The 20,513-nt window shown below is 58.2% G+C and overlaps 1 protein-coding gene and 1 non-coding gene across 19 annotated transcripts in view; both read right to left on the reverse strand.

The window, feature by feature from the left end:
• Window positions 1–20,513, reverse strand: part of TRIM9 (tripartite motif containing 9) — a 31,544-nt gene that overhangs the window by 5,858 nt on the left and 5,173 nt on the right. For 6 of the 18 annotated variants that reach the window (XM_015276757.4, XM_015276756.4, XM_015276755.4 and 3 more), the window contains exons 2-8: window positions 11,767–11,862; window positions 11,277–11,399; window positions 7,145–7,255; window positions 6,217–6,370; window positions 4,944–5,101; window positions 3,399–3,537; window positions 62–250 (exon numbers count right to left, since the gene is read on the reverse strand). In XM_015276757.4, the coding sequence (XP_015132243.1) occupies window positions 62–250; window positions 3,399–3,537; window positions 4,944–5,101; window positions 6,217–6,370; window positions 7,145–7,255; window positions 11,277–11,399; window positions 11,767–11,862 (970 nt within the window). The remainder of the gene's footprint in view (window positions 1–61; window positions 251–3,398; window positions 3,538–4,943; window positions 5,102–6,216; window positions 6,371–7,144; window positions 7,256–11,276; window positions 11,400–11,766; window positions 11,863–20,513) is intronic. The other 12 variants (XM_015276763.4, XM_015276762.4, XM_015276760.4 and 9 more) reach the window with 4 other exon arrangements.
• MIR1703 (microRNA 1703) lies at window positions 13,508–13,596 on the reverse strand. Its single transcript, NR_035197.1, has one exon. It is a non-coding gene; the product is annotated as a microRNA 1703 (primary transcript).

Here is a 20,513-nt window from a genome sequence, read left to right on the forward strand (position 1 = left end):
AAAGACTTTGGAGATGCCCAGAAGCACAGACCAAGAGAAATGCCAGAGGTGCTGGGCTCACCGGCTGAGTTCAGGGACTGTAAGGAAGAATGCAAGCTCAGCTGGTGGGCCGAAGATCTTAGCTCAAAGTAGGATCTCCCCGGGAAGCTGGGTTGTAGATTAAGGGTGGAGGAGAAAGGACTCATTCTACGAAGCTGCAATCTTTCCAAAGGCACTGGAAAAGGGAGGGTCTGTTCTTCTGACTGCGTTTCTAAACGTGAGATCAATGCAAACCGGAGATCAGACATCAGCTCTGCAGGGCCACGCGCTGCCCACACCCGGACCTCGGCTGCAGTGAGTGCGTGTGGGCACGGAGAGCGGGGCAGGGCACCGTGCACAGCGTTGCCTGCCATAGGAGTGGGATGCATCGCTTGGCTACGAGGTTTGTAGTGCTGCAGAGGCGTTTTGCAGCGCTGGGCTGAGCACTGTTGCCCCAGGAGCCACCGAGCACCCACCCGACTCAAAGGCTGTTGGGGATGCTGTGAGCTCGGTATCTCTTTGCACCTGTCCAAGCACATCCGAGCCTTACAGTGAGAATTAACTCGTGTGGTTCACAGCACAACGGCAGGCTGGAGGGAACCTCTACACCACTGCATCCCATTCCCCACTACCACCAACGGGCACCTCCTGCCACCTCCTCCCTGCTGCCTTGGCAAGGGCTGCTCTATCACGAAGATGTAGAATCCACCATCCTCCACACGGTGCAATCCCAGGCACTGTCACCTCAGCCTTCCCACCCCTCCGCGAGTCCAAAGAGATAAAAGGAAGCATTTCTTTGCATGGTGGGTGCCAACTTCGGGGACCTGCTGCTGCGTGAGGCTAAGGAAGCAAAGAGCATCAGTGCATTCAGCAACGGGTGGGGTAACCCACTGCAAAACTCAGTGGAGAACTGCAGACCAGTCTGATTTAGAGCATCTTTGGACCGCAGACGAAGTTGTACTTCTATCAGTGAAAACTCTAAAATCCCACGGTCATTCAGCTCATGCTGAGGTTGGGATGCATCCTCTGATGTCTACCAAGAGCAAGAGGCACGGGCCACTGCGGGCAGGCAGGCTCACGGCTCTCCTAATAGCAGCTGACGTTCCTGCAGCTCCTCGTAGTGCCTTTCCCTTGTGCTGTTCAGCCCTTTCCAAATGATGCTGGGTCAAAACTTGCTGCTGGAGGCCACGCTGTGGCTGGGACGGATGCTGTGTGAGGTAGGGAAGGCGTCACACTGTGCCCCAGCTGAGGGATTGCTGCTGTCTTTGGAGCCTATGGAAGAGGTTTTGGTTTCTTCCGTGGAGAAGCCAGGCACCCTGCAGGGCGTTCTGCTCCCCCACAGCCCCCACAGCTCATCTCACTGCATGCTGAGGGTAGAAGCTAACTTCTGTAGGCTTTGCATTCAGCTATCACAGCACGGTTGGGTTGGAGGGGACCTTAAAGACCATCTGCCATGGGCTGGGTGCCCCCCAGCTCAGGCTGCCCAGAGCCCCATCCATGGCCTCGGACACCCCCAGGAATGGGACACCCACAGCTCTGAGCCCTCCGAGGAGAGAATTTCCTCCTACCATCTAACCTACATATCCTCTCTCTTAGCTTACAGCCACTCCCCCTTGTCCTGTCGCTATCAGGCAATGCAAGAGGTCAGACACCGCCTGCCAGGACCCGAAGCCTGCTTTAATCTAACAGCCTGTAAGCAGAACGTCTCACACGGACTTACAGCTGTGCTCTGAGAGATGTCCTCCTCCCGCACAGCATCTCTTCTTTTGTCCCTCCTTGCTCTCCCACAGGAGCACTTTGCAGGGGAAAGCCAAACCTGAGAGCTATTTCAGTGCAAACAGCACTTAGAGGCCCGGTGCTGCTGTACAGACATAAAAGCCCAGATGGATGGCAATGACGTGCAAGGCAGCCCAGTCACTGCATCACTCAGGGGTCTGGAAGCTGCACACAGCTGCAATTTATGGCACTTTGAGTCCAGAAAGCTCTGACTGCCTCTGAAAGCAGAAAGCACTCCGGGTCCATTTACTTTTTCTGCCTCTTCCTTTTGCGCAGGCACGCCGAAGGCCATCCAACACAAAGCCAGCTTCCATCTGAGGCACCGCTGAGCCATCTGTGTGCGCTCCCTGAGCTGAGCACCAGCCCTGAGCACCACCCAGCCTGCTGGGACCACCAACAGCCCTTTTCTCTTCCAGCTTCCCCCGTATTCTAGAGCTCCTGGGATCGCCTACAGGCCAACTGTGGGATGCTGTGTCTCAAATGCAGCCCAAAAGAGGCACAAACCTGATGGGAAGCCAAAGCCCTGCTGCCTCCCGCAAAGCCCACTGAAGCCAGGCAGCGATGCGAGTGCTATCTGCTGACTTCAAGGGTCACCCCAGCGTGGGGCTGCTCTGCGTTGTCCCATCCTCAGCTCTCCAGAGCAATGCCACGGCTTCCTTGCTGCTGCTGGCCAGCTCTGCAGATGCACACGCAGCACTCAGATGGTGCGCTTTGGGATTTGCTTCGGGATCCTCCTGGATGAGAAGGGCTCGTCACGGGTTTGCTCTCTGCTCCACCTCACTGTCAGACGTTGATCCATTCCTGGCCCATGCCAATTCTGCACAGAAGCAGCAGTTTCCCGCTAGGGATGAGTGCAGGCAGGCACGTGGGAGTGCTCTGTGCAGCCTTGCTCTGCTCCTGCTCTGCAGCCCAGTTTGCAGCAGGAAACCCTTCTTCCTCCCTGCTCAAATCCACCACTGTGCTCTGCAGCAAGAAGGGCCTCACCTTCTTCCCCAGCGCCAAGCGGTGCACGCCCTTCTGTCCCCAGCTGCAGGAGGCTGTGCTGGTGGGACTGAGCCCTTCCTGCAGCACTGCTGCCTGCCTCCCCACATCCCTAACCCCGTGACCTGCACGTCAGAAGCCAGCCCGTTTTCCATGACGGATTAAGTGCCTGCTGTGACAAATGCACTTCAAGTCAAGCGAGGAGCCTCCCCTGCAACCTGCAAGAGGGTGTTTGATATTCAGAACGGCTCTGCAGACGATGCTGATGCTCCCTGTTGGGTCTGCAAGGACATGCGTGTGGCTGCACGGTCCCTGCCCTGCCAGGGGCTTAAGGGGATACTGTGTGGTGCTGTCACTGCAGCCCTGCACACCCCTGCTGTGTCAGGAGCAACGTCGTGCGTCTTGTTTTAAACAAAGTTCGTGCAGGCATGAGCTTCCCTCCTGACACAGCCCTTCCCCCTCCCCTCAGCGCTGTCTCCTTGCCATGGCTGCTCAGACACCAGAGACCCAGCGAGCGTGGAATTCCCAGGATGGCAGCGCTAAGCCTGGGGTGGTGATGTGCCCCACGTGTGTGTACGAGCAGCAGCCGGGCGCGCAGGGCTGGGGCTGCGGCCGTGCCTTACCCTCGGATGTCTGCAGCACCAGGGTCTTGCTGTAGGGGCTGACTCCTGTTTTGTTGAAGGCTTTGACGCGGGCGCTGTAAGTGCTGTTGAAGTGAAGCCCGTCCACCGTGCACATGGTTTCCTTGCCCACGTACACCTCCTGCAGAGCAAGCACAGGCGGGGCTGGGTTAGCAGGGCTGGCAGTGCCTGGAGCATCCAACCCCAGGGGTGGGAGCAGCCCAACTGCCCACCACTCTGCTGCACGGGGCGGGTTTATGGGCATGCATATTGCTGAAGCCCAGCACAGTGACCGTGCTCTCTTCCTTGACAATAATGCACCATTTCTATAGGGAAAGGATATGCAATTCACACTGGACCAACTTGTAAAGCACCGGTCCCAGCTAAGCTCCCACTGAGTCCCAGAGGAAAAACCTGCCAGAGAGATGAATGAACAGACAGAGCCCAGGACACAGAGAAACCCTTGCAGAAAACGATTTTGCATGCTGCTGGCTGGCAGGATCAAGGCGTTCCTTGACAGAAAACAAAGTGATTTCGCCCAAGTGCTGCTGACTCACCAACGTGTCATGCTTCTGCTCCTGTTCAAAGCAACGGGGCTGTGTAAGCAGACAGCAAACACGTCTACAGGCTACTGAAACACCTGGCTCACAGAGCACTGACTTGTAATTAGCAGATCCCACGGCCGAGCTCCGTTTTTTCATGGTGTGGATGGAGGCTCTGCTTGGGGAGCACACCTGCATGGGGAAGCTCTGCTGCACTGCTCTGACTCCGGACCCTTGAAGCTGGCCCCTGCCTTCCCAGGTGTGTCCCTGTGCCCAGGGCTCGCAGGACAGCCTGCAGGCTCCCTTTCTTATCATAGAATCCTAGAATGGCCTGGGTTGCAAAGGAGCACAATGCTCATCCAGTTCCAACCCCCTGCTATGTGCAGGGTCGCCAACCAGCAGCCCAGGCTGCCCAGAGCCACATCCAGCCTGGCCTTGAATGCCTGCAGGGATGGGGCATCCACAGCCTCCTCGGGCAACCTGTTCCATGAGGGTTCCTGCCCTGACTCTGCTCTGGCTCCTGCCCAGCTGACTTTCTCAGGGATGTACTCCCAATGGGCAGTCGCTGTGCCCACTCGCAGTGGATGGGAGCACACCTGGGTAATTATCAGCGTGTCGGATCAGAGCAAAATCATATTTTAATTGTGTAATTACAGCAATTTAAAAGCCCTCGGGCCTTTAACACCTCTGCTTGCTGGCAGCTGGCAAGCTGGGAGACTTTCATAGCAATTAGCATACCTTGCAGGAAACATTTAGCAACCTAAAAAGACGGAGCTTCAAACCGCTCTTTCACATTTGCAAGCTGTATTGGTCACTGGAAAAGCATTTCTACCCCTTCAAGTAACCTCAGCCCCCAGACAGCCCACGGCTTGTCTGCACCATTGGTTTCCTTGGGCAAGTCTCACTTTTACAGGGCAGGAGAGTGCTTGCGAGGATCCGGGGAGCTTGCTGGCTGCCTTACGGCCGTGCTGTGCCATAGGGCTGGCTCTGCGCCCCCAGCACTTACCCTGAACTGCCCTCCATTGCCATCATCGAGTTCCAGGATGTAGCCTTCCACCTGCACCGTCGACAAGGGGGGCTGCTTCCAGGACAGCGTGGCACTGTTGTTGTGGGTGCAGCACTCCTCCAGCTGCAGGATTGGGGGGGCCGGCACTGGGGAGGAAACTAAACACAAATTAGGGTGACCCTGGCTGCTAGCACCACTGCGGAGGAGCAGAGCAGAGCCGTGCGTGTGGGGGATGGAGGGTGCACCCACTGCCCCGGGGCCAAGGCAGCTCTGCAGAAGTGATGCCAGAGCCATAGATACCAACAACCACTGGGCTATGCAGAATAGGTTGGATTTCTCTTTAAACGGGAGGCTATGGCATGAATTGCAGCACTCTGCAAAGAGATGAGCATTGCCCAGTGGTGCTATTTCAGGGAACGACGGCCCTCCATCTGCCAAAAAAGGCTCAGGGTCTTCCCACGGTGTCCCACGCAGAGCCCACCCAGATCTGAACTGCTCATACTCCATCCTCTTCCCCCACAGCCGATTAGGGCCAATAGGAGAGAAGAGGTGGAGAACCAGGCAAGACGTGGAGAAGCCACAGATGTTTGGGAGAGAAAAGATGGACTCAACGGCACAGGTTCCCCATTCACCACCTCCTGCAGTGAGTCCTCCACGCCTCGGGCTGGACCTGCAGCAGAGTGCAGCGAGGCCTCCTGGCACAGCACTGAGGGATGTGCCTCCTCAAGAGGTACAGTGACTGAGGGATGCCTCCTCAAGACAAATAGCTTCTGCTCAGGCTTCAAAGCGGAATTTCATCCATCTCACTTCGTGGAAATGAGCCAAAGATCTCCTGTAGTGTTTGGCTCGCAGTAACCCCGCCACGTGGGGAGCAGGGGGCTGCTGCCACTGCTGCCAGGGCCACCCAGATGTCTTCAATGAGTATTAAAGGCCCTCTCGTGGAAGGTCTCATCACACTGCACGTGTGCCCCTGCACTGTGCCAAGCTGGCCCCAGTCCTGCCCTGTCCGTGGGTGCTGCAGTGGGACACAGCTGTCACAGGACTGTCCTCCGCTCCCCACACGAGCCCAAAAACTCTCAACGGGGAGTGGGGGGAAAGCTGCTATCTGCATTTTCCCACTGAGAAGCAGAAGCAAGCTTGACCCCAAGGCCCGGTGAAGCCAGGCTGAGCCCCAGCCTTCCAAACTCTGCTCGTTGGGAACCTCTTCTCCGCTGCTCCTGACCCGCGATGAGTTGCACGGAAGCCCCCAGCACGAGCAGAGGAACAGCCTTACCTTTCATCTGCACGAAGTCGAGCTGATGGATGGACTGCAGCAGGGGGCCGTTGTCAAGGTTCAGGTCAAAGTCCGTGGTCATGCGGGGTGTGAGCGTCCCTTTTCCCCACTGGTCCTCGGTTAAGTGCACCCTCCTGATGAGAGCGTCGGAGATCTGACGGCAGGGAGCAGCCTCAGCTGATGAGGGCCGCCTGGGCTGCACGCTGAGCCCCGTCCCCATCCCACCGTCCCCCTTCCCTGCGCCTACCAGACTGCCACCTCCGTCCCCCGATTGCTGGAGTTTCAGTGGCCATTCCTGCCCAGGTGCACGACCCTATGCTTCATTTGTTTCCCCCCCCACCCAGCTCTCCAGCCTGCCTGCCCCTGGCTTACTGCTGCTTCTGTCTGCTGTAACCTGGAGCTGATGGAGCTTAGAGAAGAGAAGGCTGCGGGGAGACCTCACTGTGGCCTTCCAGTACTTGAAGGGAGTGTATAAACAGGAGGGGGGATGGCTGTTTGTGAGGGTGGACGGTGATAGGACAAGGGGGAATGGTTTTACACTGAGACAGGGGAGGTTTAGGTTGGAGATGAGGAGGGAGTTTTTCCCCCAGAGGGTGGTGACGCACTGAACAGGTTGCCCAAGGAGGCTGTGGATGCCCCATCCCTGCAGGCATTCAAGGCCAGGCTGGATGTGGCTCTGGGCAGCCTGGGCTGCTGGTTGGCGACCCTGCACATAGCAGGGGGTTGGAACTCAATGAGCACTGTGCTCCTTTGCAACCCAGGCCGTTCTGTGGTTCCATGATGAGGGGCTGGCCCTTGCTCTTAGGGCTGGGAAAGCTGGACACACCATCCTCACTGCGTCCCCTCTGACTGTGCTGCAGCCCCGGGGCTCTGCCTGTGCAACGCCTCCCCACTGCTCCTGCAGGCGGGGTGGGAGCCCAGCACTGACCTGCAGGAAGCCGCTGGGGTCGTTCTCCTTGATGACTTCCAGGCAGTACTCCATCAGCCCCGTGGTCTGCCGCAGCTTCACCGTGCAGTGGGAAATCTGGTCTCTCACCACCTGCAATGACACGAGGAGGGCAGCGCTGGCGCACGGATGTGGTCAACACGAAGGGACATAAAGCAAACCTGGGCTGCAGCGGGGGGGGCGACGGCTCCTGCGGAGCAATCGATCAGACCACGTGTTGCTTAATTACAGTTTAATCGTCTCTGCTTTGTCACCCGGCAGGAAGAAAAGAATCACCGGCTCTGCAGCCCGGGGCACCGCATCTGCTTCTGTGAGGCAGTGGGAAATGCTGCTTTGTGGCGGGGGGGGGGGGGATATTGCTGCTTGCTGGGGCTGCATCAGCATCGTTATCGGCACCGTCGGCAGCACACACCGCGTGCCGAGCCGCACAGACGGCAGGGGGAGCTCCCACCCCGTCCTCCAGCAGGAAAAGCAGAGGGTGCCGAAGCCTTTCCCGGGCCAACGGGGTTGGACGCAGCGTCTCCCAGCCGCGAGGTACGCCGCACATCCCCACCACATCCCCAGCGCAGATAACCAACCCAAGGATGGGATTGGGAAAACAATCTTCTTATCTTCTTTGCGGCTTCAATCTCCACCGGGTTGGGCCAGCGTAATGGATGTGCAGCCCCCTCCTCGCCCAAAAGGATGCTGTGGGAGTATTAGCAGCAGAACGGCCATCTGTCAGCAGCAGCCCTCCGTGTGCTGCCGGCAAGCAGCGCTCACCCAGCGAGGGCCGAGGCCGAGGAGCGATGCTCCCTGGCTGCACGGTCAGCCCCAGCAGGCTCCTCTCATCCAAGCAAGGCTGATTCCTGACGCCTGGTCCCTAACAGAGCTCCGGTCCCGACCAGGAGCAGCAGGGCGACGTGCCCTGCTCTGTGCTTGCGGGGGATGAGCCAAACCCCCACTGTTCATCCCAGCGAGGCTCACGGTGCTGCTGGCTGGAGGTGGCACACTTAGGGACAGGCTGAGGTCACCATCGGGCTCACAACCCACAGCCCGGGCTCCTTGCCTTTGGGCACCATCAGCTCTGGCTGCACTGCGCGTTGTGTCCCAGCAGCTCCAGAGCATCCGGGGCTGTCCCTGGGCAGCATTCCTGCCCTTCTGGAGCTCTGTGATCCCGCTCAGGGATCGAGAACCTATTCAGCTGGAGAACTAGAGCATGAAACAGCACGTTAATTGCACTGGTTCTCCTCTGCTGCTGTCCCCTGGCGTTTCTGCTCGGTGGGCTCTCAGCTCCTCGTTACACCAAAATAAGGAGGGTTTACGTTGAGAGCCAAAAGGAAAAACTGGAAGCTCCTCTGACTTGCACAAGGGAACAAAGCGAGCAGCCATGCAGCTTCAGGAGGACTCTGAAGGCTTGCAGTGCTCACCAGCCCGCCAGCTGCCCTGGGCTTAGCATGGAATTGATGGTTTGCAAAGCTCTGCTGAATGCACTGATAGCCTTGTGGGACACAGAGCACCAGCTCAGCTGGCAAGGAGGTTGGGGCAGCTCCACACATTTCCTTCCCGGTTGCTTTTGTCACTTATCTTCCCATTGCGTGTCAATGGAGGCAACAGCCAGAACGTGGTTACTGACTGCAGCCTGCAGAAGGGACGTTTGCTGCGTGCTCACGGCAGCTCCCTTAAAATAGGAAATTTATTTCCAGAGCTTTTCTTTCCTGCAAGATGACATTAACTATAATTAACAGTTTAATATAGCTCCTAGAAGGCATCCGCACTCATCTCCACCTGAACGTCTTCCTCGTCTCCCCTCCTCCTTTTAGCCCTTGGCTGGATTTCTGCTCTTCAGGGCACACAGCCCCATGTGAACCTTGGCTGGGTGAGCCCTGCTGGGGGCCGCCATCCCATATGAAGGGTCATGGAGCTGCACTTCATCTCTGGAGATGCCAACATGCCCAGTGATACGGACCGAAGCTCCAAGAGGTATCTCATTTCTTCCTGGGACAACCCTGCAGATCCCATTTTTTAAAGGCTGGCTCTTACTACAAGCGCAGGTTTGGGGGAGGTTTGGGAAAAGCAGGGAGATGTCCCTTCCAAGTTCCTTCCTTGGCACAATCAGTGTCGGCCCATGGGCAGTCCTGGCCTGGTGCCCGTCTCCATGAAATGTGTGTCAAGCTAAAGTAGGTCAGTCCTGCAACCGAGCTGACCCCAACTGCAGGCATCCCGTGGGACCAGGGGAACAGCAGGACGCACAGCAAGCCATGGGCTGAGCACACAGCATGGGGGCAGTTGGAGGCAGCCCCTCCACGCACCGCAGGGCACCCTGCACGCTGTCCTTTCCGACACCCCGCAGGGATGTCTGTTCCCTCTGCAATGCTTTCAGCCCCACAGAGCCTCCAAGCAAAAGCTGCAGGCTTTGTCATCGTCCCCCGCAGGCAGTGCCAGCCTTTGCAGCCTGGGTGACACGGGGGAGGTGCAGCTGCTCCAGGCACAATGCTTGCCCAGCTGGGAGCTGCAGGTGCTGCCTTTGTTTGGGGCTCCTTGGAGGGGCAAAGGGAAAGCTGCTCCAGGCAGCGGTGGCCCAGGCAGCCCCTTCCTCTGGGTCACAGAGCACGGTGGGGACGGGGCCGTGGGGTGTGATGTGGCGGGGGACCTTGTTTGAGCACGAGGAGGAAAGCAGGGAGGTGCCCAGCAGGCTTGAGCCCATCCTATACCTCCACGTGTGAAAGCAGGCAAGACTCTGTCCCCGTCCCCGGGACCTGGGCTGTGTGTCAGCCACGGGGGTTACGTCTCACAGTGCAGAACTCAGCTGCCCTCAGGTGGGTCACAGCAGCATCTCGTGCTCAGCCCTGCCTGCACCAATTAGAAGGGAAAGTTCATGATTCCAGGCTAAAAGTCTGACCAGCGCCGCACAGGGTGCAGAGCAGAAGGGAGCAGCCTTAAATAGCAGCTGCTGAGATGCTGCTACTCCGTGGAGCCCTTTCTGTCACACAGCATCCCTTCCCACAGAGCTCAGTACTCCAGGCAGGGAGACCCGAGGGCTGATTTAAGAGCCCAGCCTGAAACCCAGGGGCTGGAAGTGCACTCACAGGGCGGCTGCTTCTGCCTAATGCCAAAGTCCAGCTGGTAACAAGTGTGGATAGGGCAGGATGAATGTGTGCATCGGATGGGGGACACGCAGTGTGGGATGAGCAAGTCGTGGGAAGCAGATTCCTTCCCCCGGCCAAAATGTGGTTTGTGCTGAGCAAAGGAAATGCTTTATGCTTTAATTAACCGTGCCCTGAAGGGCAAGAGTGAAAGGGAGCCCGCAGGCACAGGGGTCCTCTCTGTATCTACAGGCCAGCAACGTGGCACTGCCTATTTGGGCTGCGCTTTGTTGTTAGACGGCGAGCCCTGATGCAGGGCTCAGCCCCACAAAGCTGCTATTGTCCAACTCGGATGGACCCACATGGGACCCACGGGGTCTAATTGTGGGTCAGAGCCTAACGGCCACCCTGCTGGGGGTTTGGAGGGAGGCTGGGGAGAAGCAGCAGCAAGGAGAGGAGATAGGACAGTGAACACGACGGAAATGCTCGAGAGGGACAGCTTGAAGGAGGGGTGTGCAGAGCTCAGCCTGCTTTCAGCTGACCTCAATGCTCACATTGACATCTGCAGCTCAGCTCCCTTCGTGCCGACGTCCCACTGCTGGGTGAAACAATCACCCTGAGGTGCTCATCAGGCAGAACGGAGCACGGAGTGATTCCTGCCCTGCCTCAGGACAGAAGTGGCATCTCGCAGCCCCAGCTCTGCAGCTCCTGCTGAAACCAGAGCCCACAGCACCGCGTCCTGCAGGATCAGGCCGGGAGCAAAGAAACACACAAACAAGGTCACCTAACAGCCTCTGGACGCCGTACAGAGGGCTCTAACGACCCAATCACTTCTAATTGGTGCAGTGATGGAATAATGCAGCGGGAGCTCCCTGGAGGCAGCAGGGCTCTGCTCAGGACCCATCAGAGTGAGCCGAGCATCCACCGCAAAGGGGCATTCGTTCGGCACAGAGGGTGAGCAGCTTCACAGCGAGCCCAGCAAACAGCAGCACGTCCTCACCCCGCCCTGGTGCCAGCCCTGCAGGAAGCCCCCCCAGCCTGGCGCTCACCTTCAGCTTATGCTCGTGCTCCTTGTTGACGCGGGACAGCAGCTGGGCTTTCCTTCTGTTGAGGGCGTCGATGAGGGCGTCACATTGGGCCACCAGGCAGGCCTCGAACTCCACGCTGTTCTCCTGTGGGGTCAGAGCAGAGCATCACAGCACGACCCTCCTGCTGGGGTACTGCCAGGCTTATCTTGACGGCTACAGCCAATGCAGCACCCGAATCGGTGCTGTTAGCGCATGGCGTGTGTGCAGCCCTGGCTCGTGGAGAACAGAGCAGCAGTGAGCATCCTTGGATGTGCCTATGGCAGAGCGAGGTCTGCTCGCTCCATCACACAGACAGCTGCGGGAGGAGCAGTTCTGGGCAAGGACCATGTGAAAAGAGGCAGGTGCCGACTGAGGGCCCCTTTGGAGAGGATCCCCCCGAAGCAAGCTGGGGAGATGGGGTGGGAGATCCCAGAGAGCAGCTGATCCCCCCGGGAAGGGCTGAGCACCGTACCTGGATCTGCTGCACCATGTTGCGGAGCTGCACCAGGAACTCTTTTGCCTCCTTGGCTCTGTCTGACAACCCGTTCAAGGCCTGGGACAGCTGGCTCTGCAGGGGGGAGAAGCAGCAGCATCATTTCCATGTCCCACACTCATTCACGTGCTGCAGGAGCTGATGTGAGTGCGGTGGGGGTGGGCCGGGGTCCCAGCACTGCCTTCCTGGGGCAGGAGGGGTCCCACAGCCCTGGGAGAAGGGGGAGAAAGGAGGGTTAAGCCATCATCAACACCCCCAGGTTTAGGAAGATGCCTCACAGAGAAGCGTTTCCACGGTGCTCTTAATCCCACTGCATCCCTGCTGCTTACGGCAAGAGCCACCCAGCTGGGGACACGGAGCAGTTAGCCCGTTAAACAATGTTAATTAATGCCAAATGACAACGGAGCGCGTGCGGGAACGTGCGAGGGGACCTGCAGGCATGCCTGGATGTATTCATTAAGGGCAGCACCGTGGGCACAGTGACAGCATGATTCATAGCTGTGGGGCACAGAAGAACCAAGCCCTTCTGGCTCTGTGTTATTCTAAGTCGGGGAGAAATTAAATGTCTGAGGGGGGGCTGTCAGTCCTACAGGTGCCTCCCTGAAAAGCCACTGCCCTTGGAGCAAAGCCAGGCTTGGGAGAAGGGTTGGATCAGCAGGCACACGAGGCAGACCCAGGTTGGCCCTAGGAATAGAAGGCAGCAGCTTGCATGGGTGTGAGCAGGGGCAGGACGAGGAGGGGGTGATGAAGGCTTACGGAGAGGTGTGGGGGAACGGGCAGGTGGTGCTCTGTGCATCTCCGCGTGGAAACAGACAGGGAAAAGCTCCGGGGATCCATGGGGTTTCCCAGAGCTGGGAAGCTTGTCCTGGGACTGCTGAGCCCCAGCAGGACAGGGAAGGTGATGAGAACCAACGTGCTCCAGTGCGTGCGGGGACATTCCTCCAACCACTCAGGCTGGAAAAGACCTCTGAGGTCCCCAACCCCACCCCACCGTGCCCACTGCCCACATCCACGGCTCTGGGACACCCCCATGGACGGTGACCCCACCACTCCTGGGCAGCTGTGCCACTGCAGCACTGCTCTCTGGGAGAAGAATTTGCTCCCCGTATCCAACCCGAACGCCCCCCGGGCCCAGAATGTGACCAAAGCGGAGTCCCACCCCGACCAGCATCGGTGTGGGAGTGAATGAGTGTCAAACAAAGACACGTCCCATTTAGCACGGTCTTAAAAACAAGTGAATTGGTTCCTCCAATAGCTGCCCTCCTTTCCTGATGCTCTCCTTCCAAAGCGGCGAGAGGAGACCTCCATAATTCACATAACTGGGAGTTAAGCATTTAAATCTCTGTCCCTGGAGCACTTAGGATAGAATTCATCCCCTTTCTGTACTCACCGATAGCCCCCCTTCCCAGGCTCAGCTGACAAAGGGATTTCTGTTGGGCTTTGACTCCCTCCTGTCTGACATCAGGGATGAGCACGCGGGGTCTGCCCGTGGTGAAGCCACGCCGGCTGCCTTGGATCACCTTCCCACCCCCCCCTGCCTTAACACAGCCTGCAGGGGCACATCCTCTGCTGGGACACGAGCTGTCACACGCCGTGGGTGTCTGAACGTGGGCAGTGGGGCACTCCCAGAGGGGTGGGAGAGGTAGAAGAGCAGCACGGTGAGCCAAGGCAGGAAGGGATCTGCTCCCAGTGCTCTGCTCGTACCCCTGGAAGGACGAGGAGCTGCCACGGATGCTGGAGCTGAAGTCACGAGCTTCGTTCTTTTAATTAAAGCACGGGACCTACAGCCTCTGAATCCTGCGGCAAGCTTACTGTACGTGATGCCTGACTAATTAGAACGGCATGTTTAATTAAAACTTGCATTCACTCAGAAAGTTGATGAAGCTAAACGGCTGCTAATTGGCTCTCAGCTCCAGCCACGGCAGCCCGGCCCTGGTGGGGAAGCGGGGCCAGGGGTGCAGCCCCCACTGCTGTGTGTCTGACCCAGGGAAGCAAACACAGAGCCGGGTTTGTGAGCAAAGCTCCTGGGTGCAAACGGCGGGCAAGCAACAACCCCCCGCCTGCTCCTTTGCAGTCATGGGCGGATGCAGGAGGAGGATGAGATGTGAATGTTAACGCTCAGCAGCCCCATGGCAAGCCCCAAAGCCAGGCTGCTGCCTGCCAGCTGCTAAGGTTTGGATAAAGCCAATTATTTGTTGATAAAAGAACAGCAAAGCAGCTCCGGGCGCTGCAGTGCAGAGCAGAAATCAATTCTGCCACGCTGGACTTTGATGCCTTATCAGCTCACCGGGCTGTTACTCACCCCTGCCCCAAGTCACTGTGCATCCCCCGGCCAGCCCACACCTGCTCTGTTTGGCCCACCTACACTCAGCTGACCGCAAGCAGCAGCCGGGAGCCGAAGCTGCGAGCACCACCACGCTGTCCCTGTGTGCACAGATGGCCCCAGCCGCTGGCTTTGTCCAGGCACACACTGGGGCAGTGTATTTCCTCGGCAGGCAGAAGGGATTCAAAGCTCCAGCCTGGAAATAAGACAGGGAACGCATTCTTTGCGAGCACAATGACCTCGCTGAAGCCCTTTCATTGCCTCCTGGATGGCTCCAGGGTGCCCCGCTATGGGGGGCAGACACTGCTCTGCCTCCTCCGGCCTCGCCATGGGAGGGACAGGCCTGGAGCCTCCCTGAAAGGAGGTTTCTCCTGTTTTGAAAACCACCTGCCGCCTCTTGGTTGCCAGCCCCTGCAACTGCACACCAGGCAGCACTGGGCACTGTGCTGGCAGTAAGGCACGCAGGGCGAAAAACAGCAATTATGCTCTTTGCGTGGATTTTAATGCACGGAAACGTTGTGCCAAAACCTGCTGGGAATCCCCACCTGAGCCCTACGCTTCCCAAGGTGAGCCAGGGGAGGAGGAGGTGTGTGACGTGGTGAAGGTGCCGTCCTTGCTTCGATACGGGATGCAGTCCTTGCTTTGATTTTTACGCAGAAGAAACGAGCACCGAGATATTATTAACAGCCCTTTGATATTGCCCAATTAATTCCTGCCTTGCTTCATTAACACTCAACAACAAATCACCTTCGCTTCTCATCAGCAAAACCCACCGCGCATCCCTGCGAAATCCCCAGGAGAAGCGGGGTGAAAAGCTGAACAAGGCCAAATGTTGGGCACTGCAGAGCAGGCTGATGGCGAGGAAGTGCAGGCAGCTCCACCTGGCTTGCGTGAGGCAGACAGGAGGAGGCAGGGATGCTCTGGCCAGATCCCGGTGCAAGCTGGTGCCTCCCAGAGCAGCAGCAACACGCGGCTCCTGGAATGGGGAGCCAAGGCACGTCCTGTCTTGGGGAGAGCGGCCGTAACGATGGCTGATTGCAGCCACTCGTGGCTCAGCACGCTGATCTACAGCTGCTGTCGTGAGGCCGGGGCATTGCCAACCCCCCTGCAAGCACTGGGCTCATTTGCTGTGCGTCAGTGCTGCTATGCTTCCAGAGATGAATGGGGCTGGTGAGAGGCTGAGGACAGCCTGCAGCTGATCAGTGACTCCTCCAGGCTCCCTCCCATCCCCTGCAGAGCACGGAGCAGCCACACCACACCACTGCTTGTGCGCTGCCCTCGGAAGGAGCTGCGGAGGCACCATCTTGCACATCTCTTGCTGAGTTCACACACAAAGGAAGGTCAGATGCCTTTTGCTGCGTGGCAGAGGGCAGCCTGGTGGTGGGGCTGTGATGTTCGTGCACCGCTCCTTCTGGGGACCTCAGCCCCTTTTTGTCCTTGCCTGCTCACCTGCACAGGGACGCTCCTGCTGGGAACGGCTTCTGCACGGCCTCTCCGCATTTGGCTGCAGCTGCTGCTAGCACGGGAGCAGGGAGATGCAACGAGCTGAGCTGGGAGCCGGAATCAAGAGAGGAGCTGGGCAGGGAACCGCCAGAGAGCTCAGTGTGCCCTCGTGCCAAGAAAATGGCAGAGGAGGAGGGCAGTGCATTGCGTTCTGCTCGGGGCACCGAGCGGTGGGACCGCGGATCTCCGGGTGAGAGCAGGGCAGCCCCGCAGGCGGCACAGCTTGGTGTCCTCGTTAGCACGCCCAGTGCTCACGCTAATTAGCCCGGGGGCAGCTCCATGCCCCTTGGGCACCCCGTGGCCTCACTAAGCCCTGCTGGAAGAGGCCTTCCCTGCACTGACATCAGTCTGTGCTGATGGGGAACTGCGGGCCGTTGACTTGGCGGTGCCCCAGGCAGGGAGGTGCGTGGGGCTGCTGCACGATGCTGCCTTCCTTCGGAGCCCACCAGCACAGCACCAGCTCTGATCGAGCAGCTGGGAGAGAAGCTGAGGCAGCGCACGGAATCGGGGCAGCAGAGCTCACCTGCAGGAGGGCTCTGCGGGTCAGAAGGAAGCAGCTCAGCAAGGAAGATCCTCCACCTCCCAGGCAGCCACTGCAAGAGCCTTACTACTGTTTTAAAGAGCAACAAACTCATTGCACAGCCTTAATTGGAGAGAGAAGCGGTTAATAAAACCAGACCCCGCATTTCCTTGGAGGTCTGCTCAGCAGCTCATCTCCGCAGCAGATGATCCCTCCTCAGCTCACTGCTCCTTGCAGCGTTTTCCTTTTGCTCCCAATGAGCCCCCGAGCCCTGGATACCCCTTCCCACAGCACAGCAGGCCCAGGGGTGGGAATGAGGCACCCAGCCGGCCGGCGCCACCCTTCCTTTCCCCCCGGTGCCTCTGTGCAGCAAGCAGCCCTATGGGCACCGCCTCCAGCCCAGGGACAGCCCCGTGCCCAGCAAGGTGCCCGCTGCAGCCCTTATGCTTTCTGCCTTAAAATGATGCCCCGTTTGCCTTCAATCCAATTATCGCCTCCCCACTCCGCTGCCTCCATGGTTACTCGCACTTAAGCTCTGCCATCCCATTACTGCATTAAGTCTTTAAATCTGATTACTTCGGTTGGAGTTAAATTTAAACCTGATTAACCGCCCCGGCGATGAGTTTTACCTATCCTAACCCAAACGCGGGGCCATCTGAGAAAGCAGGCTGCAAACCCCGTGGGGTCACTCCTGCACTCAGAGCACTGACCATCCTTTTGTCCTGTCCTACAGCCTGCAACACCCATCTGTGTGCTGCAGCCCGGGATGGCCATAAATAGGCTTGACAGCCAGCCAACGTCTTGACTTTGCTTTGACATTTAATTGCCTAGAAATGCAAATGAGAAGAGCAGCCACTCGTCACCACCCCGCTGATGGCCACCGTGTCCCACCATGGGGGACAGCGATGCGGTGAGCTGAATGAAGCCACCGTCCCACCCAGGATGGTCCCCACGTGGCTCTGCCCAAAGGTAAGAGCCCACCGAGCTGAGCAGAGCCGGGCAGCCCGGCTTTGGGAGATCCTGTCCTTATCAGCAGCTCCTCATTTCACAGCCCTGTGCCTCTTTGGCTGCTGCCCAACATCAGCAAGCACACACGCTTTGCTGAAGGGAGGTTTTCATAGGCACAGATGGGAGATGGCATCTCGTTCCCTTTGGCTCCCAGCACACAGGCCCTCCCCTCCACGGGGACAAGCTCACATCCCCCGAGCATCTCCGCAAAGCAGGGCTGCTCCGTGCCCTCACACACAACCCATCTGCTGCCACTTCCTCACCAATCCTTCATCTGCAGCCTCTGAAGGCGAGCTAATGTGCCTCAGTGCTGGTCTGCCTTCCCCAGCTGAGCTAAAGCAACCCCAGGTATCTCCTCTCCCAGCCAAACCTCACCTATCCCGAAGGATGCAGCAAACCCCTTCCTCTGCTGCTCAGCACAGGCAGCACCAAGGCCAGGAGATTGCTGCCTTACCGACGGCTGCAGTTTCATTGGCAACGGAGCACGAGCCGATTATCACTGATTTTCTGCTCTTAATAAGACTGCTGATATCACACAGCAGCAGGAGCCGGGGGAGGATGAAGTCAAAGATGCGTGCAGATCCATCGGCCTTCCTGCTTCACCCCTTCCCCCTGCAGCAGCACGGCACGCCGCTCCCCCAGCCCAGCCGCCCTGCTCTGTGCTAGGAGCCTTCTGCAGGCAGCACGGGGAGAGGTGAGGAGCAATCCCTGCCCTGGGGGCTGCAGCTGTGCCCTCTGTGAACATCCCCCGGTGGAGATGCTCCCACCTCGCTGCTCATTGGGGCGTCCACGTGGGGACACAGCTGCTCCATGGGGCAGTGAGGCCACAGTCAGTCCTTGGGCCGCACATTGTCCCCCTTGGAGAACACCGAGGGCAGACACAAGATAGACAAACAGGCAGGTCCAAGGAGCAGGGTTCCCTACTTCCATGAAGCATCGCTGTAGAGATATTCCCGTCACCATGGACACCAGAGCAGGGGGATGGCAATGCTCGTTGCTGCAGCGGGTGCTTGGGTGGCACTCAGAGCACAGCGAGCAAGCTCAGACCTCACCTGGCACAGCATGCAGCCTTCATCCTCTGCTCACCTTCCTCCGAGCACAGCAGCCCCAGCCTGCATGCCAGGGAGCATCCCAGGTTGGAAGGGGCTGCATTTGGGATGATTCCCACAACGGGATAGGAAGCAGGCAGCGTGTGTGGCTGTGCATACCCAAAAAGCAGTCTGGATCACCGAGGCTTCAGGATAAGGAGGGAAGAGGGCTTGTAGGGAAGGGCAGAGAGGGACGCGGGGGGAAGAATCTCACGTCCAGCCTAAGCAGAACCAGGAGTTCCTGCTCCTTATCCCCAGCTGGGGTGTGCCTGGGAGAGGCGATGGGCCCACAGCAGAGGCGTGGGATGGGGTGGAAAGGAATGAGTTCAGCAGGAGCACAGGTGTGAAGCATCATAGGACTGCAGCTCCCAGCTCTCCTGAGGCAGCCTAAGAAGGGCTCTCCGGCAAACCCACCTCCCTGCACTTGGAAGATGCATCTCAAGCAGCCTCTTGAGAGCCCCACTAAGACCTTCAGTGCCAATAAAGCAGACAGAGAGCAGTGCGGATGACAAAAGCACTCAAAGGCAGCGTGAGAGTAGGAAGGGCATGGGTAGGGGTGGGTGCTGGGAAGGCTAACCACACAGACCGGATGGGTTACGAGAAGATCCCAGAGCCATTAATAAAACAGCAGGAAGAATAAATCAGCATTTCAGCAAGAACGGGGCTAAGGGGTGCCCTGAAGACATTGTTCTTTAATAAGAAGGGACGTATGGCTAATTAGGAAGTAATGACGAGGCTGTCAGAGGGAAAGGAGAGGGGACCCGGTGCTCAGCACTGAAGGAGCTCCATTTGCTGGAGCTGGGCAATCCATCTCTGTGCCATGAGGAAAGCAGCTGCTGGGCTCACTGAATCATTGATGGTTACATAGGAAGGGAAGGATCCAGGAAACACCAGGGGGAGGGAGAGGGGATCATCCACGTTCCTCCAGTAACCACCTTCCTAGGGGAAAGAAAGAGGTGACCCCAAGACCTTACAGAAAGGACAGCCAAAGGGGTTTGGAGCCAACGTTGGTGCATTCACATACGTTCACCTTGTTTGAATCCAGGAGGAGGGGAAGGAGGCAACGAGAGATGGCTTTAAAGCACGTTAGTGTTACAGAGCCAGGCTCAGGACAGCAGGTGGCATCTCCAACCTCAGACGATGCTTTGCAGCAGTCCAGCCTTCCACGGGAGTCATTTCACACCACAAGAGGACAAGCACGTTTAGAAGCCATAGGCACGAAGGCAGGCAGCTCACAGCAGCGATGCGCAGCACACCAGGAGCCCCACTGCAGCTCTGCTGCCATGCAAACAAACGCTGGAGAGAATGGGAGAGGAGCTGCTGGGCGCAGAGAGCAAACCCAGCACAGCGTGCCAGCAGGGGCTGCCTGGAGCCTGAGCAACACGGGTCAGTTATATGGGGTAAGGAGAAGGCACCCACCCTGCAGTGATGGATGGGATTAACCCAGCGATCTGCTGGAGCTCGTCAGCCCTGACTCTTAATTAGCAGCCTGGATGTCCCCGCTGTGCCCCACTTGGGCAGGGAACCACTTCAGGTCTGTCCCAGCTCCAGCACTGCGGCTGCACATCGCACCTTGGGAGGAGCAGAGGACAGTGTGAGCACCCCAGGTAACTGCAGAGCTGCTGGGGCTCGTTCAGATTGCAAGGCAACGGGGTAAAGCCACAGATACAGGGCCTATTCCTTAGGGCTGCAGCTTTGATGGTGGGAGATTTTGACTGAATCGTGTTTTTATTTAGGCTTACAACCAGCTCTGAATACACAAGGGGAAAGCAGCTCATTAGCAAAGCTACCCAGGCCTGTCCTTCCTTCCCTCCCTCCTCCTGGGGAGGAAGCTTGCAAGGCTCCCAGCCAAGCAGCAGCGGAAAGCACTAAGTGCAAACACAGCAGTACCACGGTGCCATTTCCACCCTGGGAAGGCACCTGCATGCCCAGGGACGGGTTGGAATAGCAGGGACGCCCTTTGTGGTGCAACAGCCCCTCCAAAAATACCTCAGCTTTGCAAAGCCAATAAAGCAGTGCAATGCCAAAGAGCCGTCGTTCAAAGCTGCGCTCGGAGGAGCACGCAGGCAGGGGTGAGGCGGCCCCTATAGCTGAGTGCTGGGGGGTGCACGCGTGGCTGCTGTGCCCCTGGGCAGCACAAAGGGGTCTGTACCCACTGCCAGCATGCTCCTCCTCTGCCCATCACGTGTGGGTGCTCCCATCTCCCACTGTGGGCTGCCCAGGTGTTGCCTTCTGCAACAGTGTCATCCACTTCCAGGGATGCTCCCAGTCCTTAATGACAGGC

This window comes from Gallus gallus, chromosome 5, assembly GCF_016699485.2.
Source record: "Gallus gallus isolate bGalGal1 chromosome 5, bGalGal1.mat.broiler.GRCg7b, whole genome shotgun sequence".
Lineage (NCBI taxonomy): Eukaryota > Metazoa > Chordata > Aves > Galliformes > Phasianidae > Gallus > Gallus gallus.